General features: G+C 48.6%; 7 protein-coding genes across 7 annotated transcripts; 3 read left to right on the top strand and 4 right to left on the bottom strand.

Moving 5' to 3' along the window:
- The first annotated feature begins 341 nt into the window (after nt 1-341).
- DEU56DRAFT_830427 (uncharacterized protein) lies at nt 342-1905 on the top strand. The gene is made up of 3 exons (XM_041354514.1): nt 342-466; nt 517-668; nt 745-1905. Exons 2-3 carry the CDS (start codon nt 649-651, stop codon nt 1784-1786), a joined length of 1062 nt encoding a protein of 353 aa, XP_041203510.1. The 5' UTR covers nt 342-466; nt 517-648; the 3' UTR covers nt 1787-1905.
- Nucleotides 1906-1963: 58 nt separating this feature from the next.
- Nucleotides 1964-5742, bottom strand: DEU56DRAFT_830423 (glycoside hydrolase family 31 protein). Its single transcript, XM_041354513.1, has 9 exons — nt 4923-5742; nt 4244-4869; nt 3905-4174; nt 3731-3832; nt 3467-3665; nt 3126-3369; nt 2876-3017; nt 2167-2798; nt 1964-2112 (listed from the first exon to the last, which is right to left on the bottom strand). Exons 1-8 carry the CDS (start codon nt 5626-5628, stop codon nt 2214-2216), a joined length of 2874 nt encoding a protein of 957 aa, XP_041203509.1. The 5' UTR covers nt 5629-5742; the 3' UTR covers nt 1964-2112; nt 2167-2213.
- Nucleotides 5743-5799: 57 nt separating this feature from the next.
- On the bottom strand, nt 5800-6818 carry DEU56DRAFT_830418 (uncharacterized protein). The gene is made up of 3 exons (XM_041354512.1): nt 6581-6818; nt 6254-6532; nt 5800-6201 (listed from the first exon to the last, which is right to left on the bottom strand). Exons 1-3 carry the CDS (start codon nt 6581-6583, stop codon nt 5881-5883), a joined length of 603 nt encoding a protein of 200 aa, XP_041203508.1. The 5' UTR covers nt 6584-6818; the 3' UTR covers nt 5800-5880.
- Nucleotides 6819-7632: 814 nt separating this feature from the next.
- Nucleotides 7633-10716, bottom strand: DEU56DRAFT_63882 (uncharacterized protein). The gene is made up of 10 exons (XM_041347029.1): nt 10021-10716; nt 9355-9967; nt 9248-9297; nt 9086-9191; nt 8801-9039; nt 8643-8737; nt 8422-8588; nt 8282-8370; nt 8211-8225; nt 7633-8158 (listed from the first exon to the last, which is right to left on the bottom strand). Exons 1-10 carry the CDS (start codon nt 10462-10464, stop codon nt 7898-7900), a joined length of 2079 nt encoding a protein of 692 aa, XP_041203507.1. The 5' UTR covers nt 10465-10716; the 3' UTR covers nt 7633-7897.
- Nucleotides 10717-11440: 724 nt separating this feature from the next.
- DEU56DRAFT_925103 (uncharacterized protein) lies at nt 11441-14190 on the top strand (the record flags this gene model as incomplete). Its single annotated transcript, XM_041358566.1, has 10 exons — nt 11441-11833; nt 11889-12501; nt 12552-12601; nt 12661-12766; nt 12816-13060; nt 13113-13207; nt 13260-13408; nt 13438-13550; nt 13601-13615; nt 13668-14190. The coding sequence occupies 10 exons, from the start codon at nt 11441-11443 to the stop codon at nt 13914-13916; spliced, it is 2028 nt and encodes a 675-aa protein (XP_041203506.1). The 3' UTR covers nt 13917-14190.
- An 81-nt stretch (nt 14191-14271) lies between these two features.
- Nucleotides 14272-17118, bottom strand: DEU56DRAFT_63720 (uncharacterized protein). The gene is made up of 11 exons (XM_041347028.1): nt 16928-17118; nt 16648-16871; nt 15983-16595; nt 15876-15925; nt 15714-15819; nt 15429-15667; nt 15270-15364; nt 15049-15215; nt 14906-14994; nt 14835-14849; nt 14272-14782 (listed from the first exon to the last, which is right to left on the bottom strand). Exons 1-11 carry the CDS (start codon nt 16941-16943, stop codon nt 14522-14524), a joined length of 1875 nt encoding a protein of 624 aa, XP_041203505.1. The 5' UTR covers nt 16944-17118; the 3' UTR covers nt 14272-14521.
- A 1652-nt stretch (nt 17119-18770) lies between these two features.
- Nucleotides 18771-21035, top strand: DEU56DRAFT_917533 (uncharacterized protein; the record flags this gene model as incomplete). The annotated part of the gene is made up of 10 exons (XM_041357999.1): nt 18771-18905; nt 18961-19573; nt 19625-19674; nt 19751-19856; nt 19909-20153; nt 20208-20302; nt 20359-20507; nt 20536-20645; nt 20696-20710; nt 20763-21035. 10 exons carry the CDS (start codon nt 18771-18773, stop codon nt 21033-21035), a joined length of 1791 nt encoding a protein of 596 aa, XP_041203504.1.
- Between the last annotated feature and the right edge of the window lie 887 nt (nt 21036-21922).

Here is a 21922-nt window from a genome sequence, read left to right as displayed (position 1 = left end):
GAGAGCGCTCAATGGAAACAACCATTTAGAGATGATGCTCAACTGGAACCTTGTGCTCGTCAACGAGACTGTCATGCTGATAGCAAACTACATCGAAGATTCAAGCACTCCGCTCCATAGCCTGGCGTAGTTTCTCTCGCACGAGTTACTGCCTGAATCAAACATCTAACTCGACCTTGTTATCACGGTTAACAACTTGGACATTACTTCCTTTATGGCGGTCAACTCAGGACCCAAAGCCAACCAGAAGCTCTGAGGCTTGTGTCATTCCTGAAATCGCTTGAATGACCTCGCGGAGCTTACAGACGAGGCAAATAAATCATCATCAATGCTATCCCCACTCTGGTGTCTTCGCTGTGTGTTCGCGAACAAAGACGTCCGGACATTCCCTTGAAGGCAATTAAATGCGGGTATCGGAAATTTACATTGATCACCGCGCCGATCAAACGTTGTCCCACCTAACTTAGTACGGTTCGCGCCACATTCGCATTATTCCTATGATAATCTCTAGTAAAGAATAACCGGTCATTTTCAGCGCCCACAAAGTCAGCACTGTTCGACTAAAAAGGAACAACAACTCTGCTATAGACTAGTCACAGATCACAATTTCAATTTGTGGCAGCACACAATGCGACTCCGCTACTGTGGATGATGCCACAATTCGTGAGGCGAGTATTAAAGGCTTCAAACCAGCTTCGCCACTTACTTGCCCGTCATGGAACCTCCTTCTCAAATCTCATTCAGATTTAGCGAACTTCCAACTGACATTGCCATCCTCGTCTTCACCCACGCCGCACAACCAACTTTCGCTCAACCTGCCACTTTCGCTACCAACAACCCATACTCACTTGCCCTTTCGCTTTCTTGCGTCTGCAAAATTGCCAGGCGCTGTGTGCTCCCAGAAATTCTGCACACAGTATTATTGGCAGAATCTCGCCATGTGACAGCTTTCGTACAGGCTCTACGTATGCAGAAAACATACGCTGAGCAACAACAGCATGATCTATCTCTTGATTACGCATCTCGCGTGCACAGGATGTGGATCGGAGAGTTTGGGGGGCTTCTCCGAATCCCAAATGCTCCCTCCATTCGCAGCGAGCCGGGTTCGGAATTAGATGTCAGCCTACTAGCCCCGGTGCTACTGGCCACACCGTCCCTCTCGCTCGACTTTGCAAGTCTGGACGTTCTTTTAGGTTGCCTCGAACATGCGTGGAACTCCGATATTGACTTGAATGTCAATGTCGACCACAGAAGTTCCCTGCTTCCTTGGAGCACCAAAAGTTTGACGCTATCAGGCTGTCCCTCTCGCCAATGGTGGCCCTTCATTGGGACGGTCCATGGATATACTTTCCTTGCTTCCATTCAACACCTCACCCTACTCTCTTGCACACCCTCCGAAAAATCTATGCACTTCCAGGGCCGCTGTATTAGCGTAATTAAATCTCGAGATTCTGAACCCTACATGATGCCTTTCTGGATGGCGCGGGCTCCTTTCAAGAAATTAAAAACATTCTCGCTGGCCATGCCGCACATCGAATCCCCGGTCGCTGAATCTGCGTCTAGCGCAAAGGAGACCTGGGTGAAGCTGGTCACGCTCCCCGCTTCTCTGCTGCCGGAGCCTTGGACGCACCAAGAAATAAAAACGTTTGTGGAGACTGGAGTGGGATTTATTCCATATATTTTCCTACCAGTGTCCTGTTCTCAACAGTTGTGTACACTTTGTCTCGATTGCGAGAAGCTTTGGGCATGTGGATGCGAGGGCCCACTGGCGCGGGTGTCAGACTGATTAGTGTGTATACGTAACTTACTCGCAATTACTTGTCTTACTTATCGTATACTTGGACATGGCCAAAACTTTTAATTTGTTACTTATAACTAGCTAGTACTACTGGGCTGGCTTCACGGTTGTTCCTTCTTTATTTTTTAACCGTGAAGCCAGCAACACTAAGTGCTTATTATATTCCCGATGTATATGTGTATTCAAATCGGTTGCGGCTACAAAGAAATCTCCATCAGACTTCAATATTCAATAGCGAAGCTCCGACTATGGCTAGGATATAAAACTACTGGTCGGGCGAGATGAAATGTAGTCCAATCCGCCGCATACAAATACTGAAACGATGATTAGCAAGGACCGAGCACTACCATAAATTGTGCGTGAATTACACCAATGATAACGCACAGCACAATTCAAATAATGACGGTATGGTATCTCACTCCAACTTCACAACGACGGCCCAATCATCCACCACGCGCACCGCAGGATCTTTAACGACTAACACCCCCGCCTCACCCTCCAAGGCATACTCCCACTCAAGCTCCCTCCCGCTTTCCAAAGCCACACTCGAAGGCTTCTTCCTGAGTCCTAGCACGACGAGCTTTTCCACTCTCACATCCCCCACACTGCGTGCGAACTCATTCCCAGGGTTGTACGCGCCCACTTCCGTTCCTGCCGCTGCGAGATCGACAGACGAGATGCGTACCATCCCAATCCCCTTGCCCTTTCCTTTCACGCTCTCCGCACCAAACCCACGCCAAACAACATCCCCCCTCCCATACCCATACGTCTCACCATCATCAAGATAAACCTCCCCGCGCGCATTCCCGGTATTATCGAGCGCGATGCGTAGCGTGAACGGGTCGTGTTTCATTAATGGCGAGGAACGGCGAGGGCGTTCGCGTGTTGAGATGATGGAGCCTCCGCGGATGAGGAGGGGGATTTGGTCGAGGTTTGCGGGGAGGGTTATGTGTCGGTTCTTGGGGCGGTGGGCATGGTTGGTGAAGTAGTCATAGTAGACCTGTGTGGTAGCGTATGTGAGTATGAGGGACTGGGGAGAAAGGAAAAAAGGAAAGGCGAGAGAAGAGATGAACGTACCTGATCCTCAGCAATATATACCGAAACCTCCTTTACCCCCTTCTGCGTGACAGGTTTAACAAGCAACCCCGACGACCCAACATAATACTGATCATCGATCCCAAACCCAGCTTCGTCTTCAGGGAACATCATGTATTGAGGCCTGCGAACCACACCCATCAATCACATCATCGCTCCAAACTCCCACCGAACAAAACAAAACAAAGGAAGGGAAACAACGAAACACGGGAAGCAAAGGAAAAAAACGCACCTCAGAATAGGAACCCCACTCTCACTCGTCTCCCTAAACGCAGTATACCACACAGGAAGCATCGAATACCTCAACCTCAATATATCCCTAACCAAACTCTTGTATGGCTCATCAAGAAGGTACGGTTCTCGGCGCTTCGTATCGATATGCGCATGTGCGCGGAAGAAAGGTGAGAATGCGCCCACTACGTACCAGCGCACTAACATTTCTGGTTCGGGGTTTCCGAAGAAGCCGCCAACGTCGGCTATGGGTGGGTAGATGATTAGATATGAGGGGGAAGATGAGGTGAGGGGGAAGAAGAGCGGTGTGAGAAGTATGAGTAGGAGGAAGGTAAGACTTACACCCAGCAAAAGGCATCCCCCCAACCCCATTCGCAAGCACCATCTTAATCCCCACCGCCATATGCTCCCACGTACCAAGATTATCGCCCGTCCACATCGCGCCGAAACGCTGAGAGCCGGCGTAAAAGGCACGGGTGAGGACGAATGGGCGTCGTGGGGGGTCTGTACGCGCTTCGGCTGCTTGGAATGTGTGGTTCGCCTGTAGGCGATTATTATCAGTCGAAAACTTAACTGACAGACTCAAAAATATGATGAAAGACGTACGAAGAGCATCCCGTTGATGTTATGCACATCTCGGTGCTCCCAACCGCCGTAATGGACGTTATCTTTCGGCATCGTGATTTCCGGTCCGTTAAACACAGACGGCTAGTGAAAGATTTTGGTTGTTTCCAATAAATAAGCGAGCTATTCTGCCATGTACATCAAAGAAAAACGTACCTCATTCATATCGTTCCAAATACCTACGTTATCAGTACTCTCCGTCCAACTCCACTGACCATCAATAGTCTTCGTCTTGAACAACGAAATCCAAAAGTCCCAAGAACCAGGATGGAAAAAGTCGATCCAAGAGGAGGAGCCAGGCCAACACCATCCTTCGTATTCGCCCTCGCCGCTCTTTGGTTTAACGAGGACTCCTAGTTCTGATGCGCGTTTGTATACCGGGTAGTCGTTGGCACGTTTTAAGTGGGGATCGATGATGACTACCATCTGTTTCGTGTATAAACGTGAGCGCGAGGCCCATTAAAACGAAGAAAAGAAAGGATAAACGAAACGGACCTTCCGCTCAACAGCCTCCACATCCCTAGTCATCTCCACCGGATCGGGAAACGTCTTCTTATTCCACATAAAATACCTATGGTCTTCCGCATACTCGATATCCAACCAAAACACATCCACAGGGAAATCGTCCTCGTCGAACCTATTCTGCACACCGCGAATGTCGTCTGAACTGACGTAGTTCCATCGGCACTGGTGATACCCGAGGGACCAATGGGCTGGGAGGGGTGCTGTTCCTGTTAGGTGTGCGTATTGTGTGAATACATCTTTGGGAGTTGGGCCTGGGAGCAAGAATACGTCTAGGATCCCAGATTCAGATATCCAATGCGTCTCCACCCCCTTCTCCACATGAGCGATATCGATCCACGTCTCTGACGCAAGCGCATTGAAAACAGCCACCGTCGACGTTGCAGAATGCGCATGCATGAGCGGAATTGAGCCATAGAGAGAAACGGGTGAATCTTCAAGGTACTCAAAGACGTCTGCGTTGTAGAGACGGAAAGGGTCTGTGTATTTTGCGGTGGGACCTGTTGTGCTTGGAAGGGAGAGGTTTGTGGCGTGTTGGGTGATCCCGTAGACGTGGGCATGGTTGGGGAAGGTTATGTCGAGGGAAAGGGATTCAGGGCCTGTGGGCGTTGTGGGTAGTAGTCTCAGTGTTGACGGTAAGTGTGGGACGTACCTTTGGGTTTGGTGTCTGTCCATGTGGAGAAGGTTTCGTCCCAGAAGGCGTCTTGGGCATCGCCTTCGAACCATGCTGCAGGGTTGACTTGGAGGACAGATTGTCCCTCGCCTTCGATATGTTCCGCTGGCTTAGAATCCTCCTTGGTTCTGAAATGCTCCATGTGCAATAACCCACGCCCGTTCAATACGACCTGTTCTTCGCCACCCCGGAAAAGCGTGATCTTGAGAGGGTTAAAGTCAACAACGAGCTCCATATCCTTCTTCGGTCCAAAAACAGCTTTGGCTTTTTTCGCGTCCACCTTCCAGTGGACATCACTACTCAGCAAAGGTTCTCCGACGAGCGCCCACTGAGCAGCTTCGTCATACCGTTTCCTCAGCCCATCCACTTCGTCCATTCGCACACGCACGACACCGTCCTCGTGTATAATGACATCAAGCACGAATTTGACGTTAGGATGAATGGACGAGTGGACATTTGTGGTGAATCCTGGTGAGCGAGGCGTGAGCGCAAGAAATTCGGGGGGATCGATGGAGTACGGGGAGTGCCATGATGATGAGGATTCTTGGGCGCGTGCAGAGAGAGCGCGTCCTCTGCGACAGAAACCGGACTGGGAGCAGGTTTTGAAGTCGGGTGCTTTGAAGGCGAGGGCTGTTGGGAGGAAGAGTAGGAGTAGGAGGGTCCCTGGGAAGCCTGGGGACCGCATTTTCTTGGTTCTGGTCCGTTGGAAATGCGACTGTGGGTATCTAATGAGTGGGGAATAAGTACTTGAAACTTAAGTATTGGCGGCAGTGTGGAGGCGTGTGAGGAGGAGCAGGTCAGCCGATTATGTAAGTATGACATTCGCTTCACACATGGTTCATGTGCATGAACGTTTGAACGTTATCCCAAGGGTATGTATTGAAACAATTATACAGCACATAGTAATTCTACATTGGTGAAAAAAATGCAGTGCGACTCAATTATCGACATCCCACTTCGGGATTGGCAGCCTGGGGGGTAATTTCCTCCAACCCTTGACCGGTTCAGGAACCTCGGCAACGGAAAAAACGTCCTTGACAATCACTGACTGCCCAGGTTTGTAACCGTATGAATCACTCGAGCTCCTGGAGGTGGACTCTCGGGAGTCAGCTGTGCGAAGTTGCGTTTCTACATCGACAGCGTCTACATGTGCACGTCGCTTGCCCGATCGCAGGGAGTTTCTCAATGCGTCCAAAAACAAGGAAGGTGATAGAGGAGACTGAGCTGGTGACGAGTCAAATAATCTCCCACCAGGATTCTGTCATGTGGCGTTAAGAAGAGTGCGAGTACCTATGCAAAACAATGCGCACCTTCGGACTGTATTGGACGCTCGTGCGCTTATCCTTAGGGAACGGCGGGCGCTTCACCTTCAAACGCAATCGATTCATGCGACGAATGTCGTTTGTAGCTGAGCCAAGCATTTGTACTTCGGTGAGGGAGACATCACCGAAAGCAGTGAGTGTGTGCTCTTCAAGTTCGTCTGAGTCAGTAGCACTGTTGGTGGCATCCGACTCGGCGCAAACATCTTCGAAGGACGAGAGGCCAGGAGGGAGGTGCAGGCTCACGTGCGGGGGTGCGGTAGATCTAGGCTACACAACTTGTCAGCGGGGAGAAGAGAAAGGAAGAGGAATGCTCACCATTGACTTTCGAATAGTATAACAGCGAGGAGCCCAACCGAGTCCTGCACATTTATACCCATGTCATCCATCCACAGGTGGACTGCGCTGGCCACAGGATCCACAAAACACAATAGCCTTCCCCTCTGCGAATCAAGCATCACTGTCAAAGCAAAGGCTCAAGCAAAGCAATACAAAAGTGTATTTAAAACGCGTAAACAAACATAAACAACACGGCGGTTGTTCCAACAAAGATCTCCTCCACAATCACAATCCACTCGTACTCGTGCCCATGCTGGCGTCCTCCAGATTATCTAGCTGACAAACTGTCTCTGCGTGCCGAAAGACCTCATGAGTGAGGTGGATGATCCAAGTGAAGATGGTCTTCGTTGTGCTGGGATGTTGCAAGTGGATTCTGTTGCAAGAGCTACACGGGCAGAAATCGGTATTGTTGCTAGGTATGTATCGAATTCTTGGCAGCCAGTCTGACCAGGTTGGTCGTGATGGCTGTGGTTGGTTGGTTGCATTCAGGGAAAAATGCACTGCGAAGAATGACTCGGAGGGCATCCTCCTAGCTCGCTATGTAGCATGTAATGGAAGTTCCGGAAGCTCTTACAGGCGTGTATTGTTCGCCGGGATAATTGACTGGAAGTGAATCGCACCAAGCTTTGGGGTATTCATTCGATCGTTTGGATGAAGTGGATGGTTGTACTTGTCGCCTGTTCCCGAGGACAGGCTCGCGTCTTGGTGTTCTGTATCACTGTGTTTGGCCTCTGCAGGACCTTCCCCTCCTCGGCGGCCAATGCGTCAGCTTGGAGCTTGCTCGAGTCCTATACAAACGGGCAGAAATTTGAGTTCACGCTCCACCCCAAGAACCTCGAGCACAAACCCCACTGAGGCATCTTCGAGTCCTCTCATCACTCATTGCTCAAGACCGACTTAAACAACAACTTTCATATTTGGTTTACGCGAATCCCCTGGCAGCCTGGGCAACGCAGGGAATGAAGACGAGAATGCACACGAGGATGTATATAGCTGCCCAACTTTTCGCTCAACGTGCTGCGTGGTGTCTGCCATTGAAAAATGCTTCTTTGGTTTAGTGTCACAGAGGCAGACGCTGCAGATATCATCACCCTCGGATGAGGTTGATCAGCTACATATATTTGTAGCAGCAGTGGACACTAGGCTATTTCTACAGCTGAATTGATGTACATACTTCGCATATTTCTTTGTTTGGTGACAAGCGCCTCTGCTTCGGCTGTCGATGACGTTCAAGACGAACAGGATTTTGTTGGCGCGCTTCCCATCGTCTCCGGTGGAAGGCCACGGTGACGGCTATTAACAATCAACGGCTTGCACGTCATTCAACTCCTGCAGAAAGTCCACATCAACCATCCCAGCGGCACGAAGGATATCCTCTCCTGGATCTTCTACATCGCTCATGAGGTCAGTTAGGACACGGAGGCGATTTGTTAGCCAAATTATTTGTAGAACGCCAGTGCTATTGATAGGTGTTGTATTGTTTTGCCCATGCATCCCGTGTGTCACGCGCATTGACAACGCCAACATAGCCAGAGAGCAGATGAGCGCAAACGCAAGCTAGATCGTTTGGTTAGTGATACATAATTTCCACATGCAACATAATTCTTACGGGCCATACGTTTATCTGGATGATATAATGCTCAGCGATGAAGTTTACTATTGAATGATTCTAGAGCTTACACCGAGGTGCCATTGCAGAAGCTGCTGTGAAATAGTGGTGGTGTCGATTGTCCGATTGAATCCACCACCGTCGGCGCCGAGCTGTCCGCCTTTTAGCCTCAGTATGTCAGTCTACTTCTGCACAGATCAATTGTATATACCTGTCCACAGAACTGCAGCATAGGCCCTTGATAGAGCCGTCTCAAATTGGTCACGGCTACACAGAACCTTCTCCGGAATTGGCGGGGCCCCAGCCTTGATCATGAAGCCTGCGTATCCCCTTGCGCCGGAGAAGTCGACATCTATTCCAATCTGCTGCATAAAAAATCTGGCAAAATGATTAGTAAGGACTGAACATTACTACGAACCGTGCATGAATTACACTTCCAAAAGAGATAATCCATAACATGATGCTCGGTCCTGATTCATGCACCAGCCAACAGGATGATGTGCCCCGCTTGCGAAAGGAGAAACAAGCTATTAGGTGCCGGAAACCATAAGGTTAGATCTCGGGCGGTCCTATCAACGGCCAAAACTTACCCATGTCTCGTGATGTAATGCACCAGTTGATGGCGGTGACCAAATGTCCCAACTGGGTTCTTCCTCCAGCGCAGACCATGCCTCCCATTCCCTGGAATGAACAGGCCCAAGGGGTGGGTAAAGGCCTAGTAGTTGGTTTGTTTGGACATCGACAGTTGCGACACGGGGTTGAACATCAATAGTGCACGCCACTATATGGACGTCGTACATGTGGGAGATCAGGGGAGGCTGGGGACTACCTATAGTCATGGTCAGCTCACATTCATGCATGGCAGAGCCCCATACCTATAAAGCGGATTGGAGGATACTTCCAGTATACGTGTTGAATTGTTTCATTGTCGGGTAGGTTGCTCGAATTCACAGCGGTCGAGATTGTGAAAGCAACAGTCGGCTATAACATACAGTTACTTAGCAAGACATCCAAATTCCAGGGAGATTGGCTTGTACTCCTGGAAACAACAAGGAGATGGCAGGATTTATCGTAACCTGGTCTGGGTCTAGTCATAAATGATGAATGAATATATTCCAAGACAAGGCAGGAAAAGAATACATACATGGATGCACAAGTCCGGCTCCAAATTTCATGGTATGATTGACCGTTGAGATAGGCGGGTTGAGTGTATAGTATTCGATGTCGTCAGCGTTAATTTCAAGAGAATAGTTCACCATCGAATTGCGAACTAATCCGCAATTCGCCATGAAAGATGACGCATTGACGATGGCATGGCCAGATATATAGGTAGGCTGGACGATGTCGTACAGAGTGGCACCATAGAGCCCCGTGTCCTGAAGACCGGTGAATTGGCCTAGCGTAGGAACCAATGCACTGATGGTTTCCCACTGGATTGCCACCATATCTACATCTGGACTAGGCCAGTAAGAAAATTTCGTAGCAGACACGTCCACGGTCGCGTTGAAAGTTTGCAATTGAATGATGGACGACGAAACCACGTGAAGGGTAAAAACACATGCAAGATAGACCGTTATCGATAATATGCTCCACCATGATGCAAGGACAGTCGATTGCCGCCAAAGACACTCCAGCGCCGAACCAAGGCCCCTCCAGGCTTTCACTGTATCGTGAAGAACGGTTACAGTCTGGCGTTGCGTCACGTTCTTAAGGAATGTCAATCGTTGCATCAGGTAAACGAGTATCGTGCAGTAAATCTGAAGGGCACATTGGTCCATGAAAATATAGTAGATATGTTATGAGTTCTTACCGCATAAAAGGCCTGTGATGATGCACTCAGTGTAGTCACCCAAGTCTCATTTCCAGATGTTATTGGGACGACCAGATGGTGCTCAATACCCGAAATTTCGAGCGCAAGAATAATCACATGGAGGAGCACAAGAATGATGTGCAGAAGGGTGCATAGAACGGCAAGCACTGGCTTCCCTGATTCCTTCCGCTGCTTCATAGCTGGTGATGACGTTAATCGGTGATCTGCAACCATTTGCGTGAGATAAAAATTGATAGTATGCTGCATGAGAGTACCTGACAAGCTTGAAGCAGCACGTATCTGTACTTGCTCGAGCTCCATCGAACACGTATGACGGGTGCCTATGGGGTGCAATGGAATGACACCGTTATCTTGCTGTAGCTTTGCGGAGACGTTAGGCAGTGTGAAAGAGGACATGGGGTGTGAAAGGACATACGCATACATACCGCTATAAGAGACCAGCCAGCATGCTGTTTCACATACCTCAAGTTTCCTGCCGCACTCTGGCCGATCTTGGAGTCGTCATAGCAGTGGGGGCTCAGGGAATTGCAACGGGCATTGGCATCTTTCTATACAGGAGTCCACATGAAGAAGTCCCACCAGAACTTCGTCGACTTCCGATCCAGGGAAGTGCAGTGCATCAAACCTATGCATGCCAGTGGGGAGGACAAAACTTGCCGAGATCTGAGTGGGATGGTGCGAACCACTCACCATTCAAGTGCTGGGCCACAGGATTGGAATACCATTAATAGCCCATTACGCCTGATGAGGGCCGCCCGAGTAGCCATGATTAGAGTGAATGTTGGAGCGGAAAATCTGGATCATCATTCGCAGATCATTGACTCGGATTAATTGGCGCTATAAATATGCTCTGCCAGTGGTTATATAACTGTCTTCAACCTTGGCCACATATTATGGACACACGCAATGTCGCGCATCATGATAGATCATGATTCCAGATAGCTCGGGCACTGAGTCCCACTTCGGAGTAAGTACTATGCAGAGAGTACTGCCAGTGTCAGGTAGTACCAGCTTCGCAACCGTGACGCCACGATGCACAGTGGGAATGTGGTGCTAGTCAAGGTTAGGCGAGTTTCCAAACTCAATATTCAATGCCCGCCCCACGCTGACACTGGCACGGCCACCGTGACTCCCTCGCAGCAAGTTTATTATAAGCAGTGATCTCGGTGGCTAGTTCGACGTATTTTCAAGTACTGGCAAGCATGTGAGTCGTGATCCTATTCTCGTAGTGTGTAATCGTCCTTCAAGATAAATTTAATCATTACAGCCATGTACATGATCGATGCCAGCATCTCGGGATCTGCATAGCATAGCATATAGTACTTGCAATGGGAACTGACATGGACATGACACATCATTTAAAGCAATGTGAATAGGCTACTTTGTCTACCCTTTGATCATGCTCTCTTCTCTGCTACCTAACGTGAACACAGAGCGACAGGACAACCATGACTCCATGGCATTGCAGCCAATTGGGAATGTTCCGAGTTCTTCTGAACGTGAACGAACACCAACAAACACCCAGCGTCGTTTCCTGTCCCACAGCACTACACGTCCGACTCTCGTCTCAGCAACCACAGATTTCTTGAATTCATGTCTATTCATGCAAAGGCCGTCCAAGTCGACAAAATCAGGATCAGTATTTCTGTGCGTGTTTATGCACGTATTTCTGGTTCTTCTCCATCTTGTTCTCGTGGCGCTAAGCATTTCCGGCGTCGAGCACCACCTTGTCACATCTGAGAATGGTGCGAGGAATCCGGTATTGAGCGCATCAACACAGGCCTTTTATGCGGTGAGGCTGCTTGTTCATTCAAATTAGACTTCATTGACCTTGACGAGTCATAAAGCTGTATTGTACGATCCTTGTTTACCTAGTGCAACGCCGGACACTCTATCAGAACTTGATTCAACATCAAAAATTGACTATTCTCCACGACAATGTTAACGCATGGAGTGGCCTTGGTTCTGCATTGCAGTGTCTCTGGCAGCAACCAAGCACCACTGGATCGTTATGGTGGATCGTGTCTATCACCACCTACCTGGGATGTGTATTTGCGCTTCATGTGGCTTCATCATCCATATTGCAGCTGCAAACATTCAGCGCAACCACCAACGTGTCGGCGACTACGTTCTCTCATTGGCCTGGTCTAAATGTGGACATGATGGGGCTTCAGTGGCATACCATCAGTGCCATTGTTCCCTCTCTGGGTCATTTTGCCAGTTCGTCGAACGCGGGACTTGATGGTGCCACACTGTATGACATTGTTCAAGCAGATGGCGCCACAGGAAACGCTACGGTGGACGCAACTAATTTCCGAGCGGAGTGTGGGTTACTCCGTAATTCTGAGTTGAGCTACAGCCCACAGCTGAATGCCAATCAATTTGGCGACTATGTGATCGAGCCTCAGGTTTCAGGCCTCAATCAGACCATGAAATGGTCGGCCAGGCTAGTACCTCCCTGTCGGTGTTTCCTTTGCCTCCTGCAGAAGCTATGTCTTACATTTCAGTAGATCAAGATCAATTGAAAGTCCAATCTTCCATGTCTCTCCTTTTTCCTGGGGTATGTTCTATTTTTGTTTGCTTATCCATTGTTCTCTGATCGACCCATGCTACCTTTAGCCCACTATTGTGTTCATAACTGCCACGTCCGTTGACATCGATGACACCCTGAAATCAGCAACCGTACAGCATATGAACTGGGAACATCAACAAGTCCCGCTATTCGGTATGTGTTCATGCTACCACCTAGCTCTGTTTGCTAATGGTCACGACAGACAGTCCCCAAGCTCCAATCATCTCAACTGCACTTGATGCTCACTTAGTAGCTTGCAATATATATGTTGAACGCCATGCGGCGATAGTCAATATAGAAACAGGTCAATTACTGGCACTCTTCCCGCCCCCGGCTCTATCTCCCCCTTCAAGCTGGAAGGCATGGACAGCACCCAAGGGAGACAAGAGTTGGGATATCTGGTCGCCGCCAGGAACAGGTCAGTATGATCACAATCATAAAAAATGGGTCAGCAAATCTTTATTACCGATTGTGACCTTCGCTGCTGACTGCGTCAAAGTTTGTATCTCCATTCAGCTATGGAGCTACGCACCCCGTAAAGATTTGTATGACTGAAAGTCAAGCAACGTGCTATGGATATTCTCTCCTCGAGCTGTAAGGCACCCAGGCTGAGGGCTTTCTACACTGCTGATACCTCGGTTCTCAGGTATTTGATGAAGGAAATCGGTTTAAACGTGGTGTTGGACGAGCAAGGCTCCAGGCCACCGCCTCCATCTGGTCCGAAGAAGGTTCTCTGTAGTCCTCGCCAATTCGAATCTAGTCTCGCTAAGATCTTCGCTTCGTTGTTGTGGACGGGTACGTTGTTTTATTTTCATGTGTATCAGACTTGAAAGACCGTCACGATGCAGGTGCAAAACTCGGTTCCAATGCTGGTGGCTTTGACCCAACACCAGGCAGCACTGTGGTTTCTCAGCAGGTTACAAAATGGCATCTCAACGTAGGTACTTCAGCATACAGAGCATTGAATTCCGCTGACCTACCTTTCAGATCAACACGTGGCCTGTAAGATCCCACTTGTAAAGTGGCTAAACAAGGCTTTACTGAAGAGATGCAGTTGGCAGTTGCATTGACCGCTTCGTTGACCATGCTGGTCCTTTCGATCTGCATGTTAGGTGGTACACGTCGGCAGAAAAACAGGACACCCATAGATAGTGCCGGTATTCTCCAGATCATCTGGCTGACAAACCGTCTCCGCGTGCTGAAAGACCTCGTGAGTGAGGTGGCCGATCCAAGTGAAGATGCTCTCCGTTCTGCTGGGATGTTGGAAGTAGATCTGTTACAAGAGCTAAACAGGCATGAATAGGCAGGCATCAAATTCTGGCAGCCAGACTGATTAGGTTGATCGTGATATCAGCTGTGGCTTGTGCACTACGAGCGATAACACGAAGAATGACACGGAGTGCGGTCTCCTAGCTTGCTATGTAGCACATGTAATCTTCGAGTCCTCTCATCGCTCAGAGCCCAAGACCGACTTAAACAACGATAAACCTACTTTTGGTTTACACGAATCCCCTGACAGCCTGGGCAATGCAGGGAACGAAGATGAGAATGCATACGAGAATATATATAACTGCCCAAACATTTCGCTCAACGTGCTGCTGCGTGGTATCGGCCATTAAAAAATGCTTCACTGGTTTAGTGTCACAGAGGCAGACGCTGCAGAGATCATCACCCTCGGATGAGGTTGATTAGGTACATATATTTGTAGCAGCAGGGGGCACCAGGCTATTTCTACAGTTGAATTGACATTCCGGTAGTCCTTTACACGTTGGAGATATGTACATACTTCGCATATCTCTTTGTCTGGCAACAAGCGCCTCTGCGTCGGCTGTCGCTGACGTTCAAGATGAACAGGATTTTGTTGGCGTGCTTCCCATCATCTCCGGTGGAAGGCCACAGTGACGGCTATTAACAATCAACGGCTTGCACGTCATTCAACTCCTGCAGAAAGTCCACATCGACCATCCCAGCGGCACGAAGGATATCCTCTCCTGGATCTTCTACATCGCTCATGAGGTCAGTTAGGACACGGAGGCGATTTGTTAGCCAAATTATTTGTAGAACGCCAGCACTATTGATAGGCATTGCATTGTTTTGCCCATGCATCCAGTGTGTCACACGCATTGACAATGCCAACATAGCCAGAGAGCAGGTGAGCGCAAACGCAAGCTAGATTGTTTGGTTAGTGATACATAATTTCCACATGCAACATAATTCTTACGGGCCATACGTTTATCTGCAAGATATAATGCTCAGCGATGAAGTTTACTATTGAATGATTCTGGAGCTTACACCGAGGTGCCATTGCAAAAGCTGCTGTGAAATAGTGGTGGTGTCGATTGTCCGATTGAACCCACCACCGTCGGCACCGAGCTGTCCGCCTTTGAACCCCAGTATGTCAGTCAACTGTTTCTGCACAGATCAATTGTACATACCTATCCACAGAACTGCAGCATAGGCCCTTGATAGAGCCGACTCGAATTGGTCACGGCCGCACAGAACCTTCTTCGGAGTTGGCGGAGCCTTGGTCGGGATCCTGAAACCTGGGTATGCCGCTGGGGCGGGAAAGTCGATATCTATTCCAATCTGCTGCATAAAAAATCTGGCAGAATGATTAGTAAAGACTGAACATTACTACGAACTGTGCGTGAATTACACTTCCAAAAGAGATAATCCATAACATGATGCTCGGTCCTGATTCATGCACCAGCCAACAGGATGATGTGCCCCACTTGCAAAAGGAGAAACAAGCTATTAGGTGCCGGAAACCATAAAGTTAGATTCCAAGCGGTCCGCATCAGCGGCAGAAACTTACCCATGTCCCGTGATGTAATGCGCTAGTTGATGGCGGTGACCAAATGTCCCAACTGGGTTCTTCCTCCAGCGCAGACCATGCCTCCCATTCCCTGGAATGAACAGGCCCAAGGGGTGGGTAAAGGCCCAGTAGTTGGTTGGTTTGGACATCGACAGTTGCGACATGGGGTTGAACATCAATAGTGCACGCCACTATATGGACGTCGTACATGTGGGAGATCAGGGGAGGCTGGGGACTACCTATAGTCATATTCAGCTCACATTCATGCGTGGAAAAGCCCCATACCTATGAAGCTCACTGGAGGATACTCCCAATATACGTGTTGAATTGTTTCATTGTCGGGTAGGTTGCTCGAATTCACAGCGGTCGAGATTGTGAAAGCAACAGTCGGCTATAACATACAGTTACTTAGTGGGACATCCAAATTCCAGGGAGATTGGCTTGTACTCCTGGAAAGAACAAGGATATGGCAGGATTGATCGTAACCTGGTCTGGGTCTAGTTATAGATGATGAATGAATCTATTCCAAGACAAGGAAGGCAAAGAATACATACATGGATGCACAAGTCTAGCTCCAAATTTCATGGTATAATTGGGTGTTGAGATGGGCGGGTTGAGTGTATAGTATCCGATGTCGTCAGCGTTAATTTCAAGAGAATAGTTCACCATCGAATTGCGAATTAATCCGCAATTCGCCCTGAAAGACGACGCATTGACGATGGCATGGCCGGATATATCGGTAGGCTGGACGATGTCGTAGAGAGTGGCACCATAGAGCCCCATGTCCTGAAGACCGGTGAATCGGCCTAGCGTAGGAGCCAATGCACTGACGGTTTGCCACTGGATTGCCATCATGTCCACGTCTGGACTAGGCCAGTGAGAAATTTTCGTAGCAGACGCATCCACAGTGGCATTGAATGTTTGCAATTGAATGATAGACGATGAAACCACGTGAAGAATAAAAACACATGCAAGATAGACCGTTATCGATAATATGCTCCACTCTGATGCAAGGGCAGTTGATTGCCGCCAAAGGCACTCCAGCGCAGAACCAAGGCCCCTCCATGCGTTCACTGTATCGTGAAGAACGGTTACAGTCTGGCGTCGTGTCACGTTCTTCAGGAATGTCAATCGTTGCATCAGGTAAACGAGTATCGCGCAGTAAATCTGAAGGGCACATTGGTCCATAAAAATATAGTAGATATGTATGAGTTCTTACCGCATAAAAGGCCTGTGATGATGCACTCAGTGTAGTCACCCAAGTCTCATTTCCAGATGTTATTGGGACGACCAGACGGTGCTCGATACCCGAAATGTCGAGCGCAAGAATAATCACATGGAGGAGCACAAGAATGATGTGCAGAAGGGTGCATATAATGGCGAGCACTGGCCTCCCTGATTTCTGTCGCTGCTTGATCGCTGGTGATGAAGCTAATTGGTGATCTGCAACCATTTGTGTGTGTGAGAAATTGATACTATGCTGCGTGAGAGTACCCGACAAACTTGAAGGAGCATGTGTTTGTGCTTGCTCGAGCTCCATAGAACGCATACGGCGGGTGCCTATGGGGTGCAACGAAAGGACACCATCATCTTGCTGTGGCTTTGCAGAGACGTTAGGCAGCATGAAAGACGACATGGGGTGTGAAAGGACATATCCATACACACCGCTATAAGAGACCAGCGAGGACGCTGTTTCACATACCTCAAGTTTCCTGCCGGACTCTGGCCGATCTTCAAGTTGGAGTCGTCATAGCAACGAGGGAATCGCAATGAGCGTTGGCATATTTCCATACAGGAGTCCACATGAAGAGGTCCCACCAGAACTTCATCCACTTCTGATCCAGGGAAGTGCAGTGCATCAAACCTATGCATAGGGAGGACAAAACTTGCCGAGATCTGAGTGGGATGGTGCGAACCACTCACCATTCAAGTGCTGGGCCACAGGATTGGAGTACCATTAATAGCCCATTACGCCTGATGAGGGCCGCCCGAGTAGCCATGATTAGAGTGAGTGTTGAAGCGGAAATCTGGATCATCATTCGCGGATCATTTATTGGCGCTATGATAAATATGCTCTGCCAGTGGTTATGACGACTGCCTTCGACCTTGGCCACATATTATGGACACACGCAATGTCATGCCATCATGATTGTTCATGATTCCAGACAGCTCGGGCACTGAGTCCGACTTCGGAGCACTGTGTAGAGATACTACAGTGCCTTGCATATAAAACTGCGTAGTCGCATTTCCACAAACCCTATTTGTACCTATTTGCTCGGGCCAAATCATACCGAAAATACCCTGTCGGTGTGACTGGTCACATCAAATTATGCCTCCTCACCTGTCTCAACAGCTTCGAGAGTGCATCATCACCTGGCGCTATGAGCATGCAATGACTGGCTCGCAGATTGCGGCACTCGCTGGATGGAAATCCTTCTAGCGAGGGCACGAGTCTGTTAGTGAGGCTGTGACTGGTCACACCAAGAATCAGGTATTTTCGGTATGTTTTGGCCCGAGCAAATAGGTACAAATAGGGTTTGTGGAAATGCGACTACGCAGTTTTATATGCAAGGCACTGTAGTACTGCCAGTTTCGCAACCGTGACGCCACGAAGGATGTACAGTGGGAATGTGGGAATGTGGATCGTTAGCCTCAATGATATTAATAGATCCTAGAGTTTCCAAATTCAATGCCCGCGCTGCGGCAGCATCCGCAGGCATCCGCCGTGATTCCCTCGCAGCAGAAGCAGTGATCTTAATCATTGGCTGTGTTCGACGTGTTGTCGAGTACCAAGCATGTGAGTCGTGACCCTATTCTCGCACGACGGTGTGATTGTCCTTGATGAAGGGAGCCTTTATAGCTAGGCTGATCAGTGATATCCTAGGACCAAGGACGTACGCGTACTCTGGGCTTCAAATCAGTCAGCCTCGCTGATAAATTTAATCATTACCATGTGCATCATCGGTAGGCTAGCATCTCGAGATCTGCATAGCATAGCATACCTGCAATGAGAACTGACATCCTGATGGACACGGCACATCATTTAAAGCAATGCGAATAGGCTACTCTGTCTACCCTTTGATCATGCTCTCTTCTCTGCTACCTAACGTGAAGACAGATCGACAGGACAACCATGACTCCATGGCATTGCAGCCAATCGGGAACGTTCCAAGTTCTTCTGAACATGAACGAACACCAACAAACACCCAGCGTCGTTGCCTGTCCGACAGCAATACACATCCGACTCTCGTCTCAACAACAACAGATGTATTGAATTCATTTCGGTTCAAACAAAAGCCGTACAAGTCGACAAAATCAGCATCAGCATTTCTGTGCATGTTCATGCACGGATTTCTGGTTCTTCTCCATCTTGTTCTCATAGCGCTAAGCATTTCCGGCGTCGAGCACCACCTTGTCACGTCTGAGAACGGTGCGTGGATTCCGGTATTGGGCGCATCGACACAGGCCTTTTATGCGGTGAGTCTGCTTGTTCGTTCAAATCACTAGACTTCATTAATCTTGACTCATAAAGCTGTATTGCACAATACTTGTTTACCTGGTACAACGCCTGACACTCTACCGGAACTTGATTCAGCATCAGCAATTGACCATTCTCCACGACAATGTTAACGCATGGAGCGGCCTTGGTTCTGCACTGCAGTGTCTCTGGCAGCAGTCAAGCACTACCGGATCGTCGTGGTGGATCGTGTCTATCACTACGTATCTGGCATGTGTATTTGCGCTTCATGTGGCTTCATCATCCATATTGCAGTCACAAACATTCAGCACAACCATAAATATGTCGGCAACAACGGTTTCTCATTGGCCTGGTCCAAATGTCGACATGATGGGGCTTCATTGGTCTACCGTTAGCGCCATTGTTCCCTCTCTGAGTCAATTCTCCAGTTTGTTGAATGTGGGACTTGATGGTGCTACACTATACGATATTATCCAAGCAGATGGCGCCACTGGAAACGCTACTGTAGATGCAACTACTTTCCGAGCGGAGTGTGGGTTAGTCCGTAACTCTGAATTGAGCTACACTCCGAGGCTGAATGCCAATCAATTCGGAGAATATGTGGTCGGGCCTGAAGTTTCAGGCCTCAATTATACCAAGAAATGGCCCGCCAGGTTCGTACCTCCCTGTCAGTGTTTCTTTTCTCTTTTGCAGAAGCAGCATCTTATATTTCAAGTAGATCAGGATCAGCTGGTGACCGCTGTGGACATGTCTAGTAATTTTCCGGGAGTATGTCTGATTCCATTTGTTGTTCCATGCATCGCTCTCTAATCAACCCATTCTAATCAACCCATGCTACCTATAGCCCACCATTGCATTCATGATTTCTACATCCATCGACGTGGGTAATTCAATGAAATCGGACACCGTTCAGCATATGAATTGGGAATACCAACAAGTCCCACTGTTTGGTAGGGTCTCATGCTACCACCTAACTCTGTTTAGCATTAACGATCACAATAGACAGTCCCCAAGCTCCGATCCTTTCAAGTGTGCTTGATGTTCACGTGGTAGCTTGCAACATATATGTTGAGCACCATACGGCAATAGTCAATGTGGAAACAAATAATTTACTAGCACTCTTCCCGCCCCCAGCTCTAACTCCTCCTTTGGACTGGGAGCGGTGGACAGCACCTAAAGGTGACAATAAATGGGATATCTGGTCACCGCCAGGAACAGGTCAGACTAATAGTTGGTATTCTAAATGGGTCAGCAAAACAATTATCACCAGTTGTGACGTTCGTCTGCTGACTGCATTGAAGTTTTTATCTGCATTCAGAAATGGAGCTACACCCCCCGTGAAGATTTGTATGACTGAAAGTCAAGCGACCTGCCGCGGAATATCTTTTATCGAGCTGTAAGGCAGTCACGCTCAGGGCTTTTTGAATACACAACTGATGCTTCGCCCCTCAGGTATCTTATGAAGGAAATTGGTTTAAATGTAGTATTGGACGACCAAGCCACCAGGCCACCACCTCCATCTGGTCCGAAGCAGGTTCTCTGTAGTCGTCGTCATTTCGAATCAAGTCTCTCTAAGATCTTCGCTTCGCTGATGTGGACGGGTACGTTGTTTTGTTTTCACGAGTGCAGACTTGAAATACGACGAGGCAGGTGCAAAACTCGGTTCCGATGCTGGTGGCTTTGACCCAACACCAGGCAGCACTGTGGTTTCTCAGCAAGTTATAAAATGGCATCTCAACGTAGGTACTTCAGCATACAGAACATTGAATTCTGCTGACCTACGTTTCAGATCAACACGTGGCCTGTAAGATCTCAATCGCAAACTGGCTAAACAAGGCTTTACTGAAGAGATGCAGTTGGCAGTTGCGTTGACCGCTTCGTTGACCATGTTGATCCTTTCGACCTGCATGTCAAGGGGCATACATCGGCAGAAACACAGCACACTCATAAATAGTGCTGGTGTTCTCCAGATCATCTGGCTGACAAAACGTCTCCGCGTGCTGAAAGACCTCATGAGTGAGGTAGCCGATCCAAGCGAAGACGCTCTCCGTTCTGCAGGGATGTTGGAAGTAGATCTGTTACAAGAGCTAAACAAGCAGGAACTAATTTCCCGCTCCCCCGATCAGTAGCTAGTTTATGTAGCGAAGGTAGACGACGAACGATACATCCAGTGTTCTGTAACGCTGGGTTTAACCTCTGCAGGACCTGCATAGCTAGATGACTATGACTCTCTTCGCTAGTATGATCTACGAAGCTCTGGGTTACTCATTAATCAATATTGTTACATACGTATCGTGAATACATAGCACTTTCCGAACAGCTCACCGTCACGACTCGTCTACATAACCTTTGTATTAGAGTGTGTGCAATTGTCTGTTAGCAGTGCAATTGAACCAAAACAATGCATGTCCTCGTTTGAAGCTGCCATGCCCGTTTCCTCAAACTCGAGTTTTCGCTGGTGTGTCGGAGTTGTGCACGAACCTTGGTTGAAAAAATGGCATTAGTTGAGCGCGTATAATGATATGACATATACACCAAAGCCTACCTGGTTCTTTGCGTCCTTGCGCAATGCTGGGAGTGTAAGACACTGCAATGTGCAGCGACGAGCGGCATTATTTGCTTTAACGACGATGAATATGGGAGGTGTGACGACTTGAATAAATGTACGGTCGCCATACGGGACGACACCGTGCCATTATAGTAGAGTTAGCACTTGTGGTCGCCTTTTTGTTACAATTTTTCCTGTCGTCGACCACCAATAGATCGGAGATGGCAAAGGTATCCATCAGGGAAGGAGGTATTCAGGACGCACAAGACGTCATGCGACTCGAACGCAGAATGAATGAGACACACCTTAACAAAATTTGTGTCGGAATGTCGCTGGGTTAGGCCAACAACAGGGAGAGAGCACCTACATGCGCAAGGAGGCGCAATCCAACACAAAAGGGCGCATATAAGCATGAAATGGAGTTGAAGTATGTCAAGGGGCGCACATAAGTGGACATAGGCTGCAAGA

The sequence above is a fragment of the Suillus clintonianus genome (genome assembly GCF_016758775.1).
Source record: "Suillus clintonianus strain FC179 chromosome Unknown DEU56scaffold_110, whole genome shotgun sequence".
Lineage (NCBI taxonomy): Eukaryota > Fungi > Basidiomycota > Agaricomycetes > Boletales > Suillaceae > Suillus > Suillus clintonianus.
This window is presented reverse-complemented; position numbering and strand designations above follow the sequence as displayed.